The sequence below is a fragment of the Aphidius gifuensis genome, linkage group LG2 (assembly GCF_014905175.1).
Source record: "Aphidius gifuensis isolate YNYX2018 linkage group LG2, ASM1490517v1, whole genome shotgun sequence".
Classification (NCBI taxonomy): domain Eukaryota; kingdom Metazoa; phylum Arthropoda; class Insecta; order Hymenoptera; family Braconidae; genus Aphidius; species Aphidius gifuensis.
In genome coordinates, this window is record NC_057789.1 from 24,159,005 (window position 1) to 24,176,508 (window position 17,504).

General features: G+C 25.0%; 4 protein-coding genes across 4 annotated transcripts; all 4 read right to left on the reverse strand.

Moving 5' to 3' along the window:
- Positions 1–728: 728 nt before the first annotated feature.
- On the reverse strand, positions 729–3,399 carry LOC122849571 (SET and MYND domain-containing protein 4-like). The gene is made up of 4 exons (XM_044148328.1): positions 2,105–3,399; positions 1,876–2,040; positions 1,651–1,800; positions 729–1,576 (listed from the first exon to the last, which is right to left on the reverse strand). The coding sequence occupies exons 1-4, from the start codon at positions 3,371–3,373 to the stop codon at positions 1,331–1,333; spliced, it is 1,830 nt and encodes a 609-aa protein (XP_044004263.1). The 5' UTR covers positions 3,374–3,399; the 3' UTR covers positions 729–1,330.
- A 4,093-nt stretch (positions 3,400–7,492) lies between these two features.
- LOC122849603 lies at positions 7,493–8,470 on the reverse strand. Its single transcript, XM_044148371.1, has 4 exons — positions 8,282–8,470; positions 8,058–8,216; positions 7,846–7,995; positions 7,493–7,772 (listed from the first exon to the last, which is right to left on the reverse strand). Exons 1-4 carry the CDS (start codon positions 8,363–8,365, stop codon positions 7,527–7,529), a joined length of 639 nt encoding a protein of 212 aa, XP_044004306.1. The 5' UTR covers positions 8,366–8,470; the 3' UTR covers positions 7,493–7,526.
- Positions 8,471–11,080: 2,610 nt separating this feature from the next.
- Positions 11,081–13,521, reverse strand: LOC122849566 (SET and MYND domain-containing protein 4-like). The gene is made up of 5 exons (XM_044148322.1): positions 13,422–13,521; positions 11,917–13,217; positions 11,693–11,851; positions 11,481–11,630; positions 11,081–11,406 (listed from the first exon to the last, which is right to left on the reverse strand). Exons 2-5 carry the CDS (start codon positions 13,213–13,215, stop codon positions 11,158–11,160), a joined length of 1,857 nt encoding a protein of 618 aa, XP_044004257.1. The 5' UTR covers positions 13,216–13,217; positions 13,422–13,521; the 3' UTR covers positions 11,081–11,157.
- A 1,563-nt stretch (positions 13,522–15,084) lies between these two features.
- Positions 15,085–17,109, reverse strand: LOC122850613. The gene is made up of 5 exons (XM_044149746.1): positions 16,192–17,109; positions 15,841–16,026; positions 15,617–15,775; positions 15,405–15,554; positions 15,085–15,330 (listed from the first exon to the last, which is right to left on the reverse strand). The coding sequence occupies exons 1-5, from the start codon at positions 17,107–17,109 to the stop codon at positions 15,085–15,087; spliced, it is 1,659 nt and encodes a 552-aa protein (XP_044005681.1).
- Between the last annotated feature and the right edge of the window lie 395 nt (positions 17,110–17,504).

Sequence of the window (17,504 nt, forward strand, 5' to 3'; positions counted from 1 at the left end):
CACAATTTTATTCATTCGGATTTGTAAATATTTAATGAATTAATTGTTTTAGAACGATTGCAATTAATAACAATCAAATAACCAGATAAAAAAACACAATGTTGCTTCTTGTAAATTATGACGACGCACAACACAAATAAAAAAAAAAGAAAAAAAAGAAATAAACGATCGAAAAATGTCGAGCGGCAAGGAGGGGTTTATTGTTCCTCTCCGTCATTCTCTCCAAATCAGTGCAAATGAGTGTATCTTTCTCTCTCCTATAGTAAACAAACTAAAAATTTAAAATCTATGTATGCACCCAGGAATAACAAATTTTACATTTTTAATTGTTAAAAATATTGAATTATATTTAATTCAGTTCCAGCATTAATTTTTTATTTATAAATAAAAATTACGGTTATTTGAGATTTTGATGTCAATATGTAATATAATATATATTTCAACAACTGATAATTAATTTAGAAAAAAAAACATTAAGTATAGAATAAACAATTCGAACGAAAATTTACTTGATTTTGATGGCACATTACAATTCACTTGAAAAAAAAAAAACAGGAAATTTTAACATCCCTTAGTTTAATAAAAAAAAAAAAAATGGAAAACCATGTAAGTATATTGATGATGATAATTTGTAACACTATTTTAATTGCACCAATAAACAATAATAAAAAAAATCAACAATAAAATTATTAAAGCATTATCATTCTTGACAACAATAGAAAACAAAATTATATAATGATTATTTTTTATTCAAGTTTTCAAATAATATTACATTTTGTTCAACTAGAAATTCAACAATGAAAAAAAGAATTTCGACTAATTAGACCATCATTATTTGCCATCCTGTAAAAAAAAAACTTGTCTAATTTTCTAATAATTAAAAAAATATATATTTGATTAATCATTTAAATATAAATATAACTAATTTAAAATAATATACACTTTCAATTATTTATTAAATTGTTTTTTAATTTTATTACATGTTGACACTTATTATTGTATTTTTTGATTAAATTAAATCAAATAGAAAAACAAGTACAAATGAATAATCCAAGACCAAACAAAAATTTTATAAATGTAAAAATACCAAGAATTCAATAAGCTGTTAAATTTATACAAGCGATAAATTTTAGAACATGTAAATAAAATAATCTCCAAGATATTTTAAAAAATTTAGAACATATTAAAGTTATTAATTTCTTGATGATTTGAATGATTTAAATTTAAACGATAAAAAATATACCAACAAAAGCATTTAACTAATGTTGATTTTTCATTTATCTTGTTGATTATATGGAAAATGTATCTGTATTTTTTTGTTGAGAAACAATTACTCAAAAACATTATAAACTGGATGTAGACGACTATATACGGCTCTAATTAGTAAATACAATATTGATACTTCCCGACAAGGAACAGTGATGTATTGATGATATTTATCATTCATACTATTCAAAGTATCCTTCATTGTCATTAATTCTCTAGTATCTCCGTTACCAATGCGTTCTTCCCACTCTTTCATCTTAAGTGTCATATAATTTAATTCTCTCTTTATACTTGCTGGCAACATCATACGCTATTGACACAAAAAAAATAAATAAATAGTATTAAATATTACTTGAATTTTCAACAATTAATAAAAATAAATACCTGATGAGATGGAAGATAATCTAGGGTTGGCCAATTTTCAATGCATGCTGTACATTTGCATGGTACAGGATCATCAGTAAACATTCCTGATGCTAAATGTCGTTTATCTTTTGACAATGCACTATACTGTCCAAACATACTATGAAGTATCTGAAATCAGTTAACATAGTTATTGATTAATAATTAGTTATATATTAAAAAATATTTCAAGTCGTTAATACGTACTGGTTCTCCTTGCTTAATTGGTTTACCGGCATAAAATCCAACGTTTGAACCCAAGTAAACCCAATCGATATTTGAATCACAGCTTGTTTTTAATATCTTACAAATTGGTAACACGACATGTGACCTAGCATGATCACCAAGTGTTATGTTATGATCATCAACAAACTGAAAAATTTATTTAACATAAAATAATCATGATAAATTATAAATTAATTTAATAAATACATACCAAATGACCATTGCGATAAGCCATCATCAAATATCGCAACATTAATTCTCCCAAAATTAATGTTTCTTTATTCTTAATCAAATTTTTATTTGTCATTTGTTGATCAAGTATATTCGTATTTTGACTAAAAATTTTAACAATCCGTACAGCAAGTAATGTTAATTCGAATTTGAAATCATTTGATGTATTTATGGGATAATCAAGACGATGAAAATTATCAATACTATTAACATCAAGAATACCTTTGGTAATGATAAAATCTTTATTTTTATCCGAGTCAATATTGTCAATCATTTTTTTTAATTCTTTCAAATCACCTGCTAAATTTAGTGCCTTTAGAATCATTTTTACTGCCATTAATTTTGCTGAATCTAGATGGTTACATTTTAAAATTTCTTCCAGTATTAAACATTCAATATTATGATAACTATCCCATGCTTTTTTTTTACACTCGTCCGAACAATATATGATGTTTGGACAATTATCACATGGTACACCAGTCCAAGTTTGACGACAACAATGCCAACAATTAGTAAAACGTAATTCATCACTAACAGTAGCTGCAAATGGCTCAGAAATGTAAATAAATTCACCAGATTTGATGTCTCTTGTTGCAACAATGTGTTGATCATTTTCTTCAGTTTGTTTCAATTCAATTGCATCAGATCCACCAACTATTATTGCATTATCATTTTTTATTTCTGGTGAATATCTAACAATTTCACGTGGTTCTTTAAGTTCCTTGATCATCTTTGGATACTCTTTGTTGATGTCGTATGTTGGATTATATTTTTTCAAGTCAGGAAGCCATTGCATTGCACTGGCCATTGAAATACCTGTCTCAATATGTGAGCTTAGTTTCAATGCTTTGAAACACAATGATTGACGTAAAAATAATTTTGTTTTCAATTTATCTGGATAGCCTGCCTTCAATGCACGTTCAATATCAACAAGACAATCTTGATAGAGTCTTGCTTTGAATAATACAGCTGAACGATTTGCATAAGCCAATGACAATTCAGTGGATCCAACTGGTGCAAATGCAATACTCTTGGTGTATGCTTCAATTGATTTGCGTAAATAATCTTTATTTTTTGCAGTAGTATATTCTTTGTTACCAATTTCCCTCCAGATCATTGACTGACCAACTGTTTTATTATTAATTTTATCACGATTTATGTCAATATATGGAGCTGTCGATTCCCATACCACCTCAAATTGATCTTTTAATGTTTTTTTTTGTGAAAATTGTTTTCTGGCAATCATCATAGTATCACGAGATAAATTATTAGGATTCATATCTGCAAAAAAACATTTTTCTATAGTTCTATATTATTTTATTTTATAAATAAATAATGATAATAATTTATATAAAAATACTATAATTATTATTATGGCTTTTTTGTTTTATTGTACAAAGTAAATATATATTTCTTATTTTTATTATGTCAATATTATTCAAACAATTGATAATTGATTAAAAAAAATTTAAATAATAAACTTAAAAAACTTACTTAATTTTTGATGATATTCAATTAAACAATATATATGACAATTTTTAATAAAATCAAATATAAAATTGCAACAAAATTTTGTTTATTCAGCTTTATAAATATAAAGTATATTTAATGATTCTATTGTTTTAAAATGATTGCAATAATCTGTTTTATTATTATTAATATTGTTCAACTGTTTTTAATGAATTAGACTAAAATCAAAAATGCGTGATAACAATAAAATGACCGAAAAAAAAAAAAGACGCTGATGCTTCTTGTAATTTTATGACGACCCACAACGCAAATAAAAAATGAAAAAAACAAAAAACGAACGATCAAGAACTGCGGAGTGGCAAGGGAGTAGGGATGTCGATAGTTGGCCGATATTATATCGATATATTATCGCCGATATTTTTTTGACCCGATATATCAATATCCGATAGTTTTTATAAAAAATATCGGGTATTTTTGTCAAAAAAAAATATTACCGACAAAAAAAAAATTAATAATTATGTTTTTTTATCTTTTCAAAAATCAAAATTAAATTATTAGAATGCAAGTATATTTTATCCAGCTGAATATTTTAATTACTAGAAAAATTCTTTTTCACTAAAAAAAATTTAAGTAATATAAAAATTAACGAGTTTTATAATTCGTAGTTGTTATTATATCATGAAAGTTTTTAATTTTTATATTTTTCATTTTGTAATTTACATGATAATAATTAAACTAATTTTAAAAATAATAACATGACGATAATTTCAACACTATCTCAATGATATTTTTTATTATTATTATTATTTTTTTAAGTCACTTGTTTGATAAAGTTTCCAATTAATCAATAAATATTAGCTAATTTTTATTTTGTTGTTTTTCTTTTTTAATATAAGCAACAATTAAATATTCACTCTCATCTTGTGTGTTAACCATATCACGTTTATCAAGTGTAACCCATATTTTTATTGTACTTTTGCGATTTCTTGATATTTCTGCTGCTTTTTCAATAAATTTATGAGTTAAACCTGTGTTTCCAACGCTATAACGCCACATTTCTGGTGAATTTTCAAGAACTTTAATGGCTGATTCATCAGTAATTTTATTGCTGAATGGTAACTTCAAATGTGTTAAATTTTTGAGCAATTTAATTGACGAGTCAGTGATTGTATTATTAAAGCCTTGTAATAGTAGATCTGTTAAATTATTCATCTTTGTGCATGTAAAGATACCAGCATCGGTTAACAATAAACATGACACCTTTAGTGCGTTCAGGTGTCTCATAGTATTAGCAATACAATACATATAATTATCGGAAATTATGAAATTACGAATATCTAATATCGTGATAGTGTAAAAGGGCTCCAAAAAATCTCTGCACATCTTAAGATGAAAATCAGAATCATTATTGCATTCTAATATTTCAGAATTGGAGAAATAATTAAGTAAACTTTCTGGGTATAGTATACCAGCAGTGGAAAATTTTCTCAATGCAGTTAGTTGAGAAATCACCTACAAAAACAAAAAAAAAAAAATGTGAATAATAAAATAAATGATATTTTTTTGTAATTGATAATATATATAAATAAGTTTAAGTTACATACACTTGTTATTTCATCAGGAAAATAAGTTGAATCACTAAGGGCTGCAATCCAATTTGTAATATTGAGATCAGTCAATGTATCAGCAACGTTTAACAATGAATTAATTAAAGGTAATATATCTAATGCCTTTCCATTTCGAAATGAATAATGAAATATAATTTTCAATACTTTTAGTTTAGAAAGATGTGAAAATGCATTATCTAATATTGCATTATCAATTATAAGGATTCTTATTCGAAGTTTTATGAGATTTTGACAATATTCATTAATAACTGGCACTATGTTACAATGAGGATAGACTGACAAGTCTAATTCTTTTAAATAACAACCACATTTATAAAAAAGTGATTTTAAAAAATTTAATTGTCCATCCAGAGATGAATAATTTGTCTTTAAAAAATGTGGATCCTCGTCATATTCCCAATGAGTTAGTTCAAGTTTTTTGACATTAAACCAAGAATAATCAAGGGCTTTTTTCCATTTTTTGCATACTAAAAAAAAAAAAATCAATCGTCATTAGTGACTCATTATTAAATAATAATTTTTTAAATAAAATAATTTCCATACCCAATGCAATTTTTGGTCTTTCCCATGCTGGCACATACATGAATATTTCAGCCAGGCAATCATCGTTAACATGCTCAATCGTCATTTTACTTTTGGCGTATGAATCATCATTATCATGGCCGTGGAAGTATATCTATAAATAGAATAAATAAAAATATAAAAACATTCAATATATAATTATGCGGTGAATTAACTATCGCATTTTTTTTTTTATTGCTGAATATTTGACTTGAAACGTAATATTTTTTTACCAAGTTTTTTTTCGACCCTGATTTCGGCAATCGTTTGAGTTGATTCATATTTGATAAAATTAAAATTTGGTATCCACTATATATAACCAAGTTTTAGTTTAATAATTTTTTATTTTAATGTACTTAAATGTCTTTAATTGAAAATAAATGTTTTTTATTATGTTTATTGTTTTATATATAAAGACTAACATGGAGGTCTATGTATGTACCACTCCTTCTATTCCAGCTTCTTGGTGGCACAGAGAGAGGAAATTTTATAGTCCAATTTCCTCTCTGTTCCTCTCCGTCAGTCGTTATATCCCCTGATATCCCCTTATATATCCCCACTCTAATTCTCTCACGTAATCTTTCTCCAGCAAACTAAAAATTTAAAATCTATGGATGCACCTTACAATATCAAATTTTACACTTTCAATTGTTATGTTAAAAATATTGAATTATATTTTGATTCAGTTATAGCATTTATTTTTAATTTAATTTATAAATATAAATTACGGTTATTCTAAATTTTGATTACATTAGTATTTTGTTTTGACATTACAATGTGTAATTAATTAAAAAAAAAAAAAAACAATATAGAATAAATAATTGGAATAAAAACTTACTTGATTTAGATGGTAAAAAATTCACTTGAAAAAAATGAAAAATTCACGTCATTTTTGTATAATAAAAATAGTAATAATTATATTGTTAACAAGTATATATTATTATTCGCATTAATCATTATATATATATTATTTTGTCAAAAAAAATATTGCAAAACATGACAATAATTTGTATACAGTAAAAACTAAATTTAACATTTTTCAAATAATTGACATCGGAAAAATGTGAAATTTGATTATTAAAAAAGTGTAGGATAATTTTAACATTTTTTTTTTTTTACTAAACAGTATGTTAATTGCACTGAAAATAAATAAAATTAGCAAATTTAAATTGATAAAGTTGTTGCAATAAATATAAATATCAATGTAATTAACAATAAAATTATTAAAGCGTTATTATTTTTAACAACAATATAAGACAAAATTATAAAATGATTATTTTTTATTCGGATTTTTAATTAATATTACATTTTGTTTATAATATAATATTTTGATAAACAAATTATTTTTAAATGAATTCAACCATGAATATTATTTTATTTATTGTGGACTTATTATTTCATTTTTAAATTAAATTAAATTTAATTGAAAAACAATGACAAATGAATAATTCAACGCCAAAGAAAAATTTTATATAACTTATAAATAATCAACTAAATATAATAATTAATCCCAAAAATCCAATGAGCTGTTAAATTTATACAAGCGATAAATTTTAGAAAATTTAAATGTAATAATATGAAAGTTATTGACTTTTTGATGATGATTTAAATGTTCTAAACTTAAACCATAAAAAGTATAAATGATGATAATTTGAATTTTTTTTTTATCTTGTTGATTGTAAACAGAACCAAACATATTATTAAGAGATAATATATAAAGCTGTATTTTCCGTTGAGGGATAATTACTCAACAATATCATAAACTGTACGTAGTCGATAATACAACTCTTTGATTAGTATATTCAATTTTGATACTTCCTGACAAGGAACAGTGATATATTGATGATATTTATCATTCATGCTATTCAAAGTATCCTTCATTGTCAATAATTCTCGAGTATCTCTGTGAGGGATGCGTTTTCGCCACTCTTCTACCTTGAGCGTCATGTCATTTAATTCTTTCTTTATACTTGCAGGCAACACCATACTCTATTGACACAAAAAAATGAATAAATCGTTTTCAATATTACTTGCATTTTTAACAATCAATAAAAATAAATACCTCGTAAGATGGAAGATAATCTAGGGTTGGCCAATTTTCAATACATGCTATACATTTACATGGTACAGGATCATCAGTAAAGGATTCAAATGCCATATACCGTTTAGCTTTTGATACTGAATGATATTGTCCAAAAGTACTCATAATTATCTGAAATTAGTTAACATAATTATTAAATATCTTTAAAAACATTTCAAGACGTTAATACGTACCGGTTCTCCTTGCTTGATTGGTTTGCTGACATAAAATCCAACGTTTGAACCCAAGTAAATCCAATCGATATTTGAATCACAGCTTTTTTTAAATATCTTACAAATTGGCATCATGACATTTGATGCAGCAAGATCACTACAAAGTGTTATGTCTACAAACTAATACAATTTATTTAACATGAAATAATCATTGTAATCAATAAATTAATTTAATAAATACATACCCCTTGATGATTGCGATAACCCATCATCAAATATCGTGATATTAATTCTCCCAAAATCAATGTTTCTTTATTTTTCATTGTCATATTTTGACCAAATATATTTGTTTTTTGACTAAAAATCTTAACAATCCCTACAGCGAGTAATATTAATTCGAATTTAAAATCATTGAATGTCTTCAAGAGATAATCAAGTCGATGAAAATTATCAATACTATTAACATTAAGAATACCATTGGTAATGATAAATTCTTTATTTTTATCCGAGTCAAAATTGTCAATTATTTTTTTTAATTCTTTTAAATCGCCTACTAAGTTTAATGTTTTTGAAATCGTTTTCACTGCCATCAATTTTTTTGTATCTATATCGTCAGATTTTGAAAGTGATCCTAATACTAAACATTCAATGTTATGATAACTATTCCATGCTTTTTTTTTACATGTCTCCGAGCAATATATGATGTTTGGACAATTATCACATGGTACACCAGCCAAAGTTTGACGACAACAATGCCAACAATTAGTAAAACGTAATTCATTAGCAAGAGTCGCTACAAATGGCTCAGAAATGTAAATAAATTCACCAGATTTGATGTCTCTTGTTGCAACAACATGTTGATTATCTTCATTTGTTTGTTTTAATTCAATTGCATCAGATGCACCAATTATTATTGCGTTGTCATTTTTTATTTCTGGTACATATCTAATAATTTCACGTGGTTCTTTAAGTTCATTGATCATTTTTTGATACTCTTTGTTGATGTCGTATGTTGGATTATATTTTTTTAAGTCAGGAAGCCATTGCATTGCACTGGCCATTGACATACCTGGTTCAATATCTGAACTTGGTTTCAATGCTTTGAAACACAATGATTGACGTAAAAATAATTTTGTTTTTAATTTATCTGGATAGCCTATTTTTAATGAACGTTCAATGTCAACAAGACAATCATCATAGAGTCTTGCTCTGAATAATACAGCTGAACGATTTGCATAAGCCAATGACAATTCTTTGGATCCAACTGGTGCAAAAGCAATACTTTTGGTGTAGGCTTCAATTGATTTACGTAAATAATTTTTATTTTTTGCTGTAGTATATTCTTTATTACCAATTTCTCTCCAGATCATTGACTGACCAACTGTTTTATTATTAATTTTATCACGATTTATGTCAATATATGGAGCTGTCAATTCCCATACCACTTTGAATTGATCCTTCAATGTTGTTTTTTGTGAAAATTGTTGTTTGGCAATTATCATATTATCATTAGGCAAACCATTGAAATACATAACTGGAAAAAAAAAACTTTTATATAATTTTTCATTCTTTTATTGTACAAATAAATAACAATATTAATATAATTATTAATATATTAATATAATTAAAATATTATTATTATCGTTATATCGCAAACATTTTATTTTTAATTGTACAAAATAAAGTTATATATTTTTTATTGTTATATTATTTAAACAATTGATAATTTAGTAAAAAAAAAAAATTATTAAGAAACATGAATGAAAACTTACTTAGATACTTAATCTTTGACAATATTTGGTTAAACAATATGACAATTCTCACTAAAAGCAAATATTAAATTACAACACAATTTTATTCATTCAGATTTATAATTTATAAATATTAATAAATAAATAAATTTATAAAATAAATTATAAATATTTAATGAATTAATTGTTTTAAAACGATTGCAATTAATAACAATAAAATGACCGAAAAAAAAAAACACGATGTTGTTTCTTGTAAATTATGACGACGTACAACACAAATAAAAAAAAAAAAGAAATAAACGATCAAGAACTGCGGAGCGGCAAGGAGGGGTTTATTGTTTCTCTCCGTCATTCTCTCCAAATCAGTGCAAATGAGTTCATCTTTCTCTCTCCTATAGTAAGCATTAATTTTCTATTCATAAATAAAAATTACGGTTATTTGAGATTTTGATGTCAATATGTAATATAATATATATTTCAACAACTGATAATTAATTTAGAAAAAAAAAACATCAAGTATAGAATAAACAATTCGAATGAAAATTTACCTCATTTTGATGGCACATTACAATTTACTTGAAAAAAAAAAAAAAACAGGAAATTTTAACATCCCTTAGTATAATAAAAAAAAAAAAAATGGAAAACCATGTAAGTATTTTGATGATGATAATTTGTAACACTATTTTAATTGCACCAATAAACAATAATAAAAAAAATCAACAATAAAATTATTTAAGCATTATCATTCTTAACAACAATAGAAAACAAAATTATATATAATTATTTTTTATTCAAGTTTTCAAATAATATTACATTTTGTTCAACTAGAAATTCAACAATAAAAAAAAGAATTTCGACTAATTAGACCATCATTATTTGCCATCCTGTAAAAAAAAACTTGTCTAATTTTCTAATAATTAAAAAAATATATATTTGATTAATCATTTAAATATAAATATAACTAATTTAAAATAATATACACTTTCAATTATTTATTAAATTGTTTTTTAATTTTATTACATGTTGACACTTATTATTTTATTTTTTAATTAAATTAAATCAAATAGAAAAACAATTACAAATGAATAATCCAACACCAAACAAAAATTTTATAAATATAAAAATACCAAGAATTCAATGAGCAGTTGAATTTATACAAGCGATAAATTTTAGAACATGTAAATAAAATAATCTCCAAGATAATAAATTGAATATACAACATATTAAAGTTTTTAATTTTTTGATGACTGGAATGATTTAAATACAAACGATAAAAGATATACCAGCAAAAACATTTAACTAATGTTGATTTTTCATTTATCTTGTTGATGATATTGAAAATGTATCTGTATTTTTTCGTTGAGAAATAATTATTGAACAATATCATAAACTGTATGTAGTCGACAATACAACGTTTTCATTACAATATTTAATATTGATACTTCCTGACAAGGAACAGTGATGTATTGATGATATTTATCATTCATGCTATTCAAGGTATCCTTCATTGTCAATAATTCTCTGGTATCTGCGTGATAATAGATGCGATCTCGCAACCCTCCTGCCTTTCGTGTCATAGAAATTAATTCTTTCTTTATACTTGCTGGCAACACCATGCTCTATTGACACCAAAAAAATAAATAAATAGTTTTAAATATTACTTGAATTTTTAACAATTAATAAAAATAAATACCTCGTAAGATGGAAGATAATCTAGGGTTGGCCAATTTTCAATACATGCTATACATTTACATGGTACAGGATCATCAGTAGAGGATTCAAATGCCATATACCGTTTAGCTTTTGATACTGAATGATATTGTCCAAAAGTACTCATGGATATCTGAAATTAGTTCACATAATTATAAAATATCTTTAAAAACATTTCGAGTCTTTAATACGTACCGGTTCTCCTTGCTTTATTGGTTTACTGGCATAAAATCCAATGTTAGAACCCAGGTAAATCCAATCGATATTTGAATCACAGCTTTTCTTAAATATCTTACAAATTGGCATCATGACACTTGATGCAGCAAGGTCACTACCAAGTGATATATCTACAAACTGATAAAAATTATTTAACATATAATAATCATTATGAATCATGAATTAATTTAATAAATACATACCAATTGACCATTGCGATAGGCCATCATCAAGTATCGCGATATTAATTCTCCCAAAATCAATGTTTTTTTATTTTTAATCAAATTTTTCATTGTCATTTTTTGACCAAATATATTTGTTTTTTGAGAAAAAACATAAACAATCCATACAGCATGTAATGTTAATTGGAATGAACAATCATTCGATGGCTTTAAAAGATAACCAAGTCGATTAATATTATCAATACTATTCAAATCGAGAATACATTTGGTAATGACAAATTCTTTATTTTTATCCGAGTCAATATTGTCGATGATTTTTTTTAATTTTTTTAAATCACCTGCTGAGTTTAGTGTTTTTAAAATCATTTTTACTGCCATTAATGTTTCTGTTTCTATATCGTCACATTTTAAAAGTGATCCTAATATTAAACATTCAATGTTATGATAACTATTCCATGCTTTTTTTTTACATAAATCAGAACAATATACAATGTTTGGACAATTATCACATGGTATACCAGCCCAAGTTTGGCGAGCACAATGCCAACAATTGGTAAAAAGCATGTTACTATTAATTGTTACAGCAAATGGCTCAGAAATATATATAAATTCACCAGATTTGATGTCTCTTGTTGCAACAATGTGTTGATCATTTTCTTCAGTTTGTTTCAATTCAATTGCATCAGATCCACCAACTATTATTGCATTATCATTTTTTATTTCTGGTGAATATCTAACAATTTCACGTGGTTCTTTAAGTTCCTTGATCATCTTTGGATACTCTTTGTTGATGTCGTATGTTGGATTATATTTTTTCAAGTCAGGAAGCCATTGCATTGCACTGGCCATTGACATACCTGGTTCAATATCTGAACTTGGTTTCAATGCTTTGAAACACAATGATTGACGTAAAAATAATTTTGTTTTTAATTTATCTGGATAGCCTGCCTTTAATGCACGTTCAATGTCAAGAAGACAATCTTCATAGAGTCTTGCTCTGAATAATACAGCTGAACGATTTGCATAAGCCAATGACAATTCACTGGATCCAACTGGTGCAAAAGCAATACTTTTGGTGTATGCTTCAATTGATTTACGTAAATAATCTTTATTTTGTGCAGTAGTATATTCTTTATTACCAATTTCCCTCCAGATCATTGACTGACCAACTGTTTTATTATTAATTTTATCACGATTTATGTCAACATATGGAGCTGTCAATTCCCATACTACTTCAAATTGATCTTTCAATGTTGTTTTTTGTGAAAATTTTCGTTTGGCAATTATCATTGTATCCCTAGGCAAACCATTGAAATACATTACTGCAAAAAAAAATATTTTATATATGTAATTTTATTTTATTAATAAATAATAATGATAATTTATTAAAATAAAATTATTATCACAGCTCAAACTTTCTTAGTGTATTGTACAAAATAAAGTTATATTTTTGATTGTTATTATGTCAATATTATTTAAACAAATGATAATTGATTAAAAGAAAAAAAATTTAAATGAAAACTTACTTGATCTTTGATGATATTCAATTAAACAGTATGACAATTTTCAATAAAATCAAATATAAAATTGCAACACAATTTTATTTATTCAGTTTTATGAATTTTTAATGAATTAATTGTTTTAAATGATTGCAATAATCTGTTTTATTATTATTAATGTTGTTCAACTGTTTTAAAATGAATTAAACTGAAATAAAAAATGCGTGACAAGTTATCAGGTATCACTGATGAGTCATCAGTGATGACAATAAAATGACCGAAAAAAAAAAGACGCTGTTGCTTCTTGTAATTTTATGACGACCCACAACGCAAATAAAAAAAAAACTAAAAAACAAACGACCAACAACTACGGCGGGGCAGTAAGGGGTTTTTTATTCCTCTCCGTCATTCTCCCATACCCCCACTCTAATTCTGCGAGTTATATTTCTCCTAATAAATAAACTAAAAATTTAAAATCCATGAATGCACCCTAGAATAACAAATTTTACATTTTCAATTGTTATGTTAAAAATATTGAATTATATTTTACCTCAGTTATAGCGTTGATGTAATTTTTAATTTATAAATAAAAATTACGGTTATTTGAAATTTTAATGTCAATAGTTATTACATATTTTAACAATTGATAATTAATTTTTAAAAAATAAAAGATCCTTAAAGAAATAATTCGAATGAAAACTTACTTGATTTTGATGGTACATTACAATTCACTTGAAAAAAATTAAAATTTCACGTCATTTTGTATAATAGAAATAGTAATAAATTAATTACTAATAATAATTGTTAACAAGTATATATTATTATTCATTAATCATGATATATATATATTATTATATCAAAAAAAATATTGCAAATCATGTATATCGATAATGACAATAATTTGTATACAGTAATAACTAAATTTAACATTTTTCAAATTATTGACATCAGAAAAATGTGGAATTTAATTATTAAAAAAGTGTAGAATGATTTTAACATTTTATTTTTTTTACTAAACGGTATGTTAATTGCACTGAAAATAAATAAAATCAGCAATTTCGAGTTGATAAAGTTGTTGCAATAAATATAAATACCAATGTTTGATTACATACAATTGTGAATAACCAATAAAATTATTCAAGCATTATTATTTTTGACAACAATATAAGGCAAAATTATATAATGATTATTTTTTATTTAAGTTTTCAAATAATATTACATTTTGTTTATAATATAATATTTCATTGAACAAATTATTTTTGAATGAATTCAACAATGAATATTTTTTTTTATTTATTGTTGATTTATTATTTTATTTTGAATTGAATTAAATCAAATAGAAAAACAATTACAAATGAATAATTCAACGCCAAAGAAAAATTTTATAAATACATAATCAACTAAATATAATAATACCAAAAATCCATGGGGCTGTTAAATTTATACAAGCGATAAATTTTAGAACATTTAAATAAAAAACTCTCGATAAATAATTGAATTTTAGAAAATTTAAATGTAAAAATATGAAAGTTATTGACTTTTTGATGATGATTTAAATGTTCTAAACTTAAACCATAAAAAGTATAGGTGATGATAATTTGAATTTTTTTTTTATCTTGTTGATTGTAAACAGAATCAAACATATTATTAAGAGATAATATATAAAGCTGTATTTTCCGTTGAGGGATGATTACTCAACAATATCATAAACTGTACGTAGTCGATAATACAACGCTTTGATTAATATATTCAACATTGATACTTCCTGACAAGGAACAGTGATGTATTGATGATTCTTATCATTCATGCTATTCAAAGTATCTTTTATTGTCAATAGTTCTCTAGTATCTCCGTTACCAATGCGTTCTTCCCACTCTTTCATCTTAAGTGTCATATAATTCAATTCTTTCTTTATACTTGCTGGTAACGCCATACTCTATTGACACCAAAAAAATAAATAAATAGTTTTAAATATTACTTGAATTTTTAACAATTAATAAAAATAAATACCTGGTAAGATGGAAGATAATCTAGAATTGGCCAATTTTCAATACATGCTGTACATTTACATGGTACAGGATCATCAGTAGTAATTTTAAATGCTGAATGTCGTTCAGCTTTTGGCACTACATAATATTGTCCAAACGTACTCATAAGTATCTGAAATTAGTTAACATAATTATTAAATATCTTTAAAAATATATCAAGACGTTAATACGTACCGGTTCTCCTTGCTTGATTGGTTTGCTAGCATAAAATCCAACGTTTGAACCCAAGTAAATCCAATCGATATTTGAATCACAGCTTTTATTTATTATCTTAAAAATTGGCATCATAACATTTGATGCAGCACGATCACTACCGAGTGTTATGTCTATAAGCTAATAAAATTTATTTAACATGAAATAATCATTACAAACAATAAATTAATTTAATAAATACATACCCCTTGATGATTGCGATAACCCATCATCAAATATCGTGATATTAATTCTCCCAAAATCAATATTTTTTCATTTTTAATCAAATTTTCCATTGTCATTTTTTGACCTAATATGTTTGTTTTTTGACAAAAAATCTTAACAATCCCTACTGCAAGTAATATTAATTCGAATTTGAAATCATTGAATGTCTGTAAGAGATAATCAAGTCGATGAAAATTATCAATACTATTAACATCAAGAATACTTTTGGTAATGATAAAGTCTTTATTTTTATCAGAGTCAATATTGTCAATTATTTTTTTTAATTCTTTCAAATCACCTACTGAGTTTAATGTTTTTAAAATCATTTTTACTGCCATTAATTTTTTTGTATCTATATCGCCAACTTTCAAAAGTGATCCTAACACTAAACATTCAGTGTTATGATAACTATTCCATGCTTTTTTTTTACATCTCTCTGAGCAATATATGATGTTTGGACAATTATCACATGGTACACCAGCCAAAGTTTGACGACAACAATGCCAACAATTAGTAAAACGTAATTCATTAGCAAGAATTGCTGCAAATGGCTCAGATATGTAAATGAATTCACCAGATTTGATGTCTCTTGTTGCAACAATGTGTTGATTATTTTCTTCAGTTTGTTTCAATTCAATTGCATCGGATCCACCAACTATTATTGCATTGTCATTTTTTATTTCTGGTGAATATCTTATAATTTCACGTGGTTCTTTAAGTTCATTGATCATCTTTGGATACTCTTTGATAATGTTGTATTTTGGATTATATTTTTTTAAATCAGGAAGCCATTGCATTGCACTGGCCATTGAAATATTTGATTCAATATGTGAGCTTGGTATCAATGCTTTGAAACACAATGATTGACGTAAAAATAATTTTGTTTTAAATTTATCTGGATAGCCTGCCTTTAATGAACGTTCAATGTCAAGAAGACAATCTTCATAGAGTCTTGCTTTGAATAATACAGCTGAACGATTTGCATAAGCCAATGACAATTCACTGGATCCAACTGGTGCAAAAGCAATACTTTTGGTGTATGCTTCAATTGATTTACGTAAATAATCTTTATTTTTTGCACTAGTATATTCTTTGTTACCAATTTTTCTCCAGAACATTGATTGACCAACTGTTTTATTATTAATTTTATCACGATTTATGTCAATATATGGAGCTGTCAATTCCCATACTACTTCAAATTGATCTTTCAATGTTGTTTTTTGTGGAAATTGTCGTTTGGCAATTATCATATTATCACTAGGCAAATCATTGAAATACATAACTGGAAAAACAAATTTTTTATATAATTTTTTATTCTTTTATTTTATAAATAAATAACAATATTAATTTATAAAAATATTATTATCATTATGGCTTAAACATTTTATTTTCAATTGTACAAAATTAAGTTATACCTATATTTTTTGTTGTCATTATGTTGATATTATTTAAACAAGTGATAATTGAGTAAAAAAAAAAAAAAATTTATTAAGAAACATGAATGAAAATTTACTCAATCTTTGATCATATTTAATTAAACAATATGACAATTTTCACTAAAATCAAATATAAAATTACAACACAATTTTATTCATTCAGATTTATTAATATTAAATGAATTAATTATTTTAAAACGATTGCAATT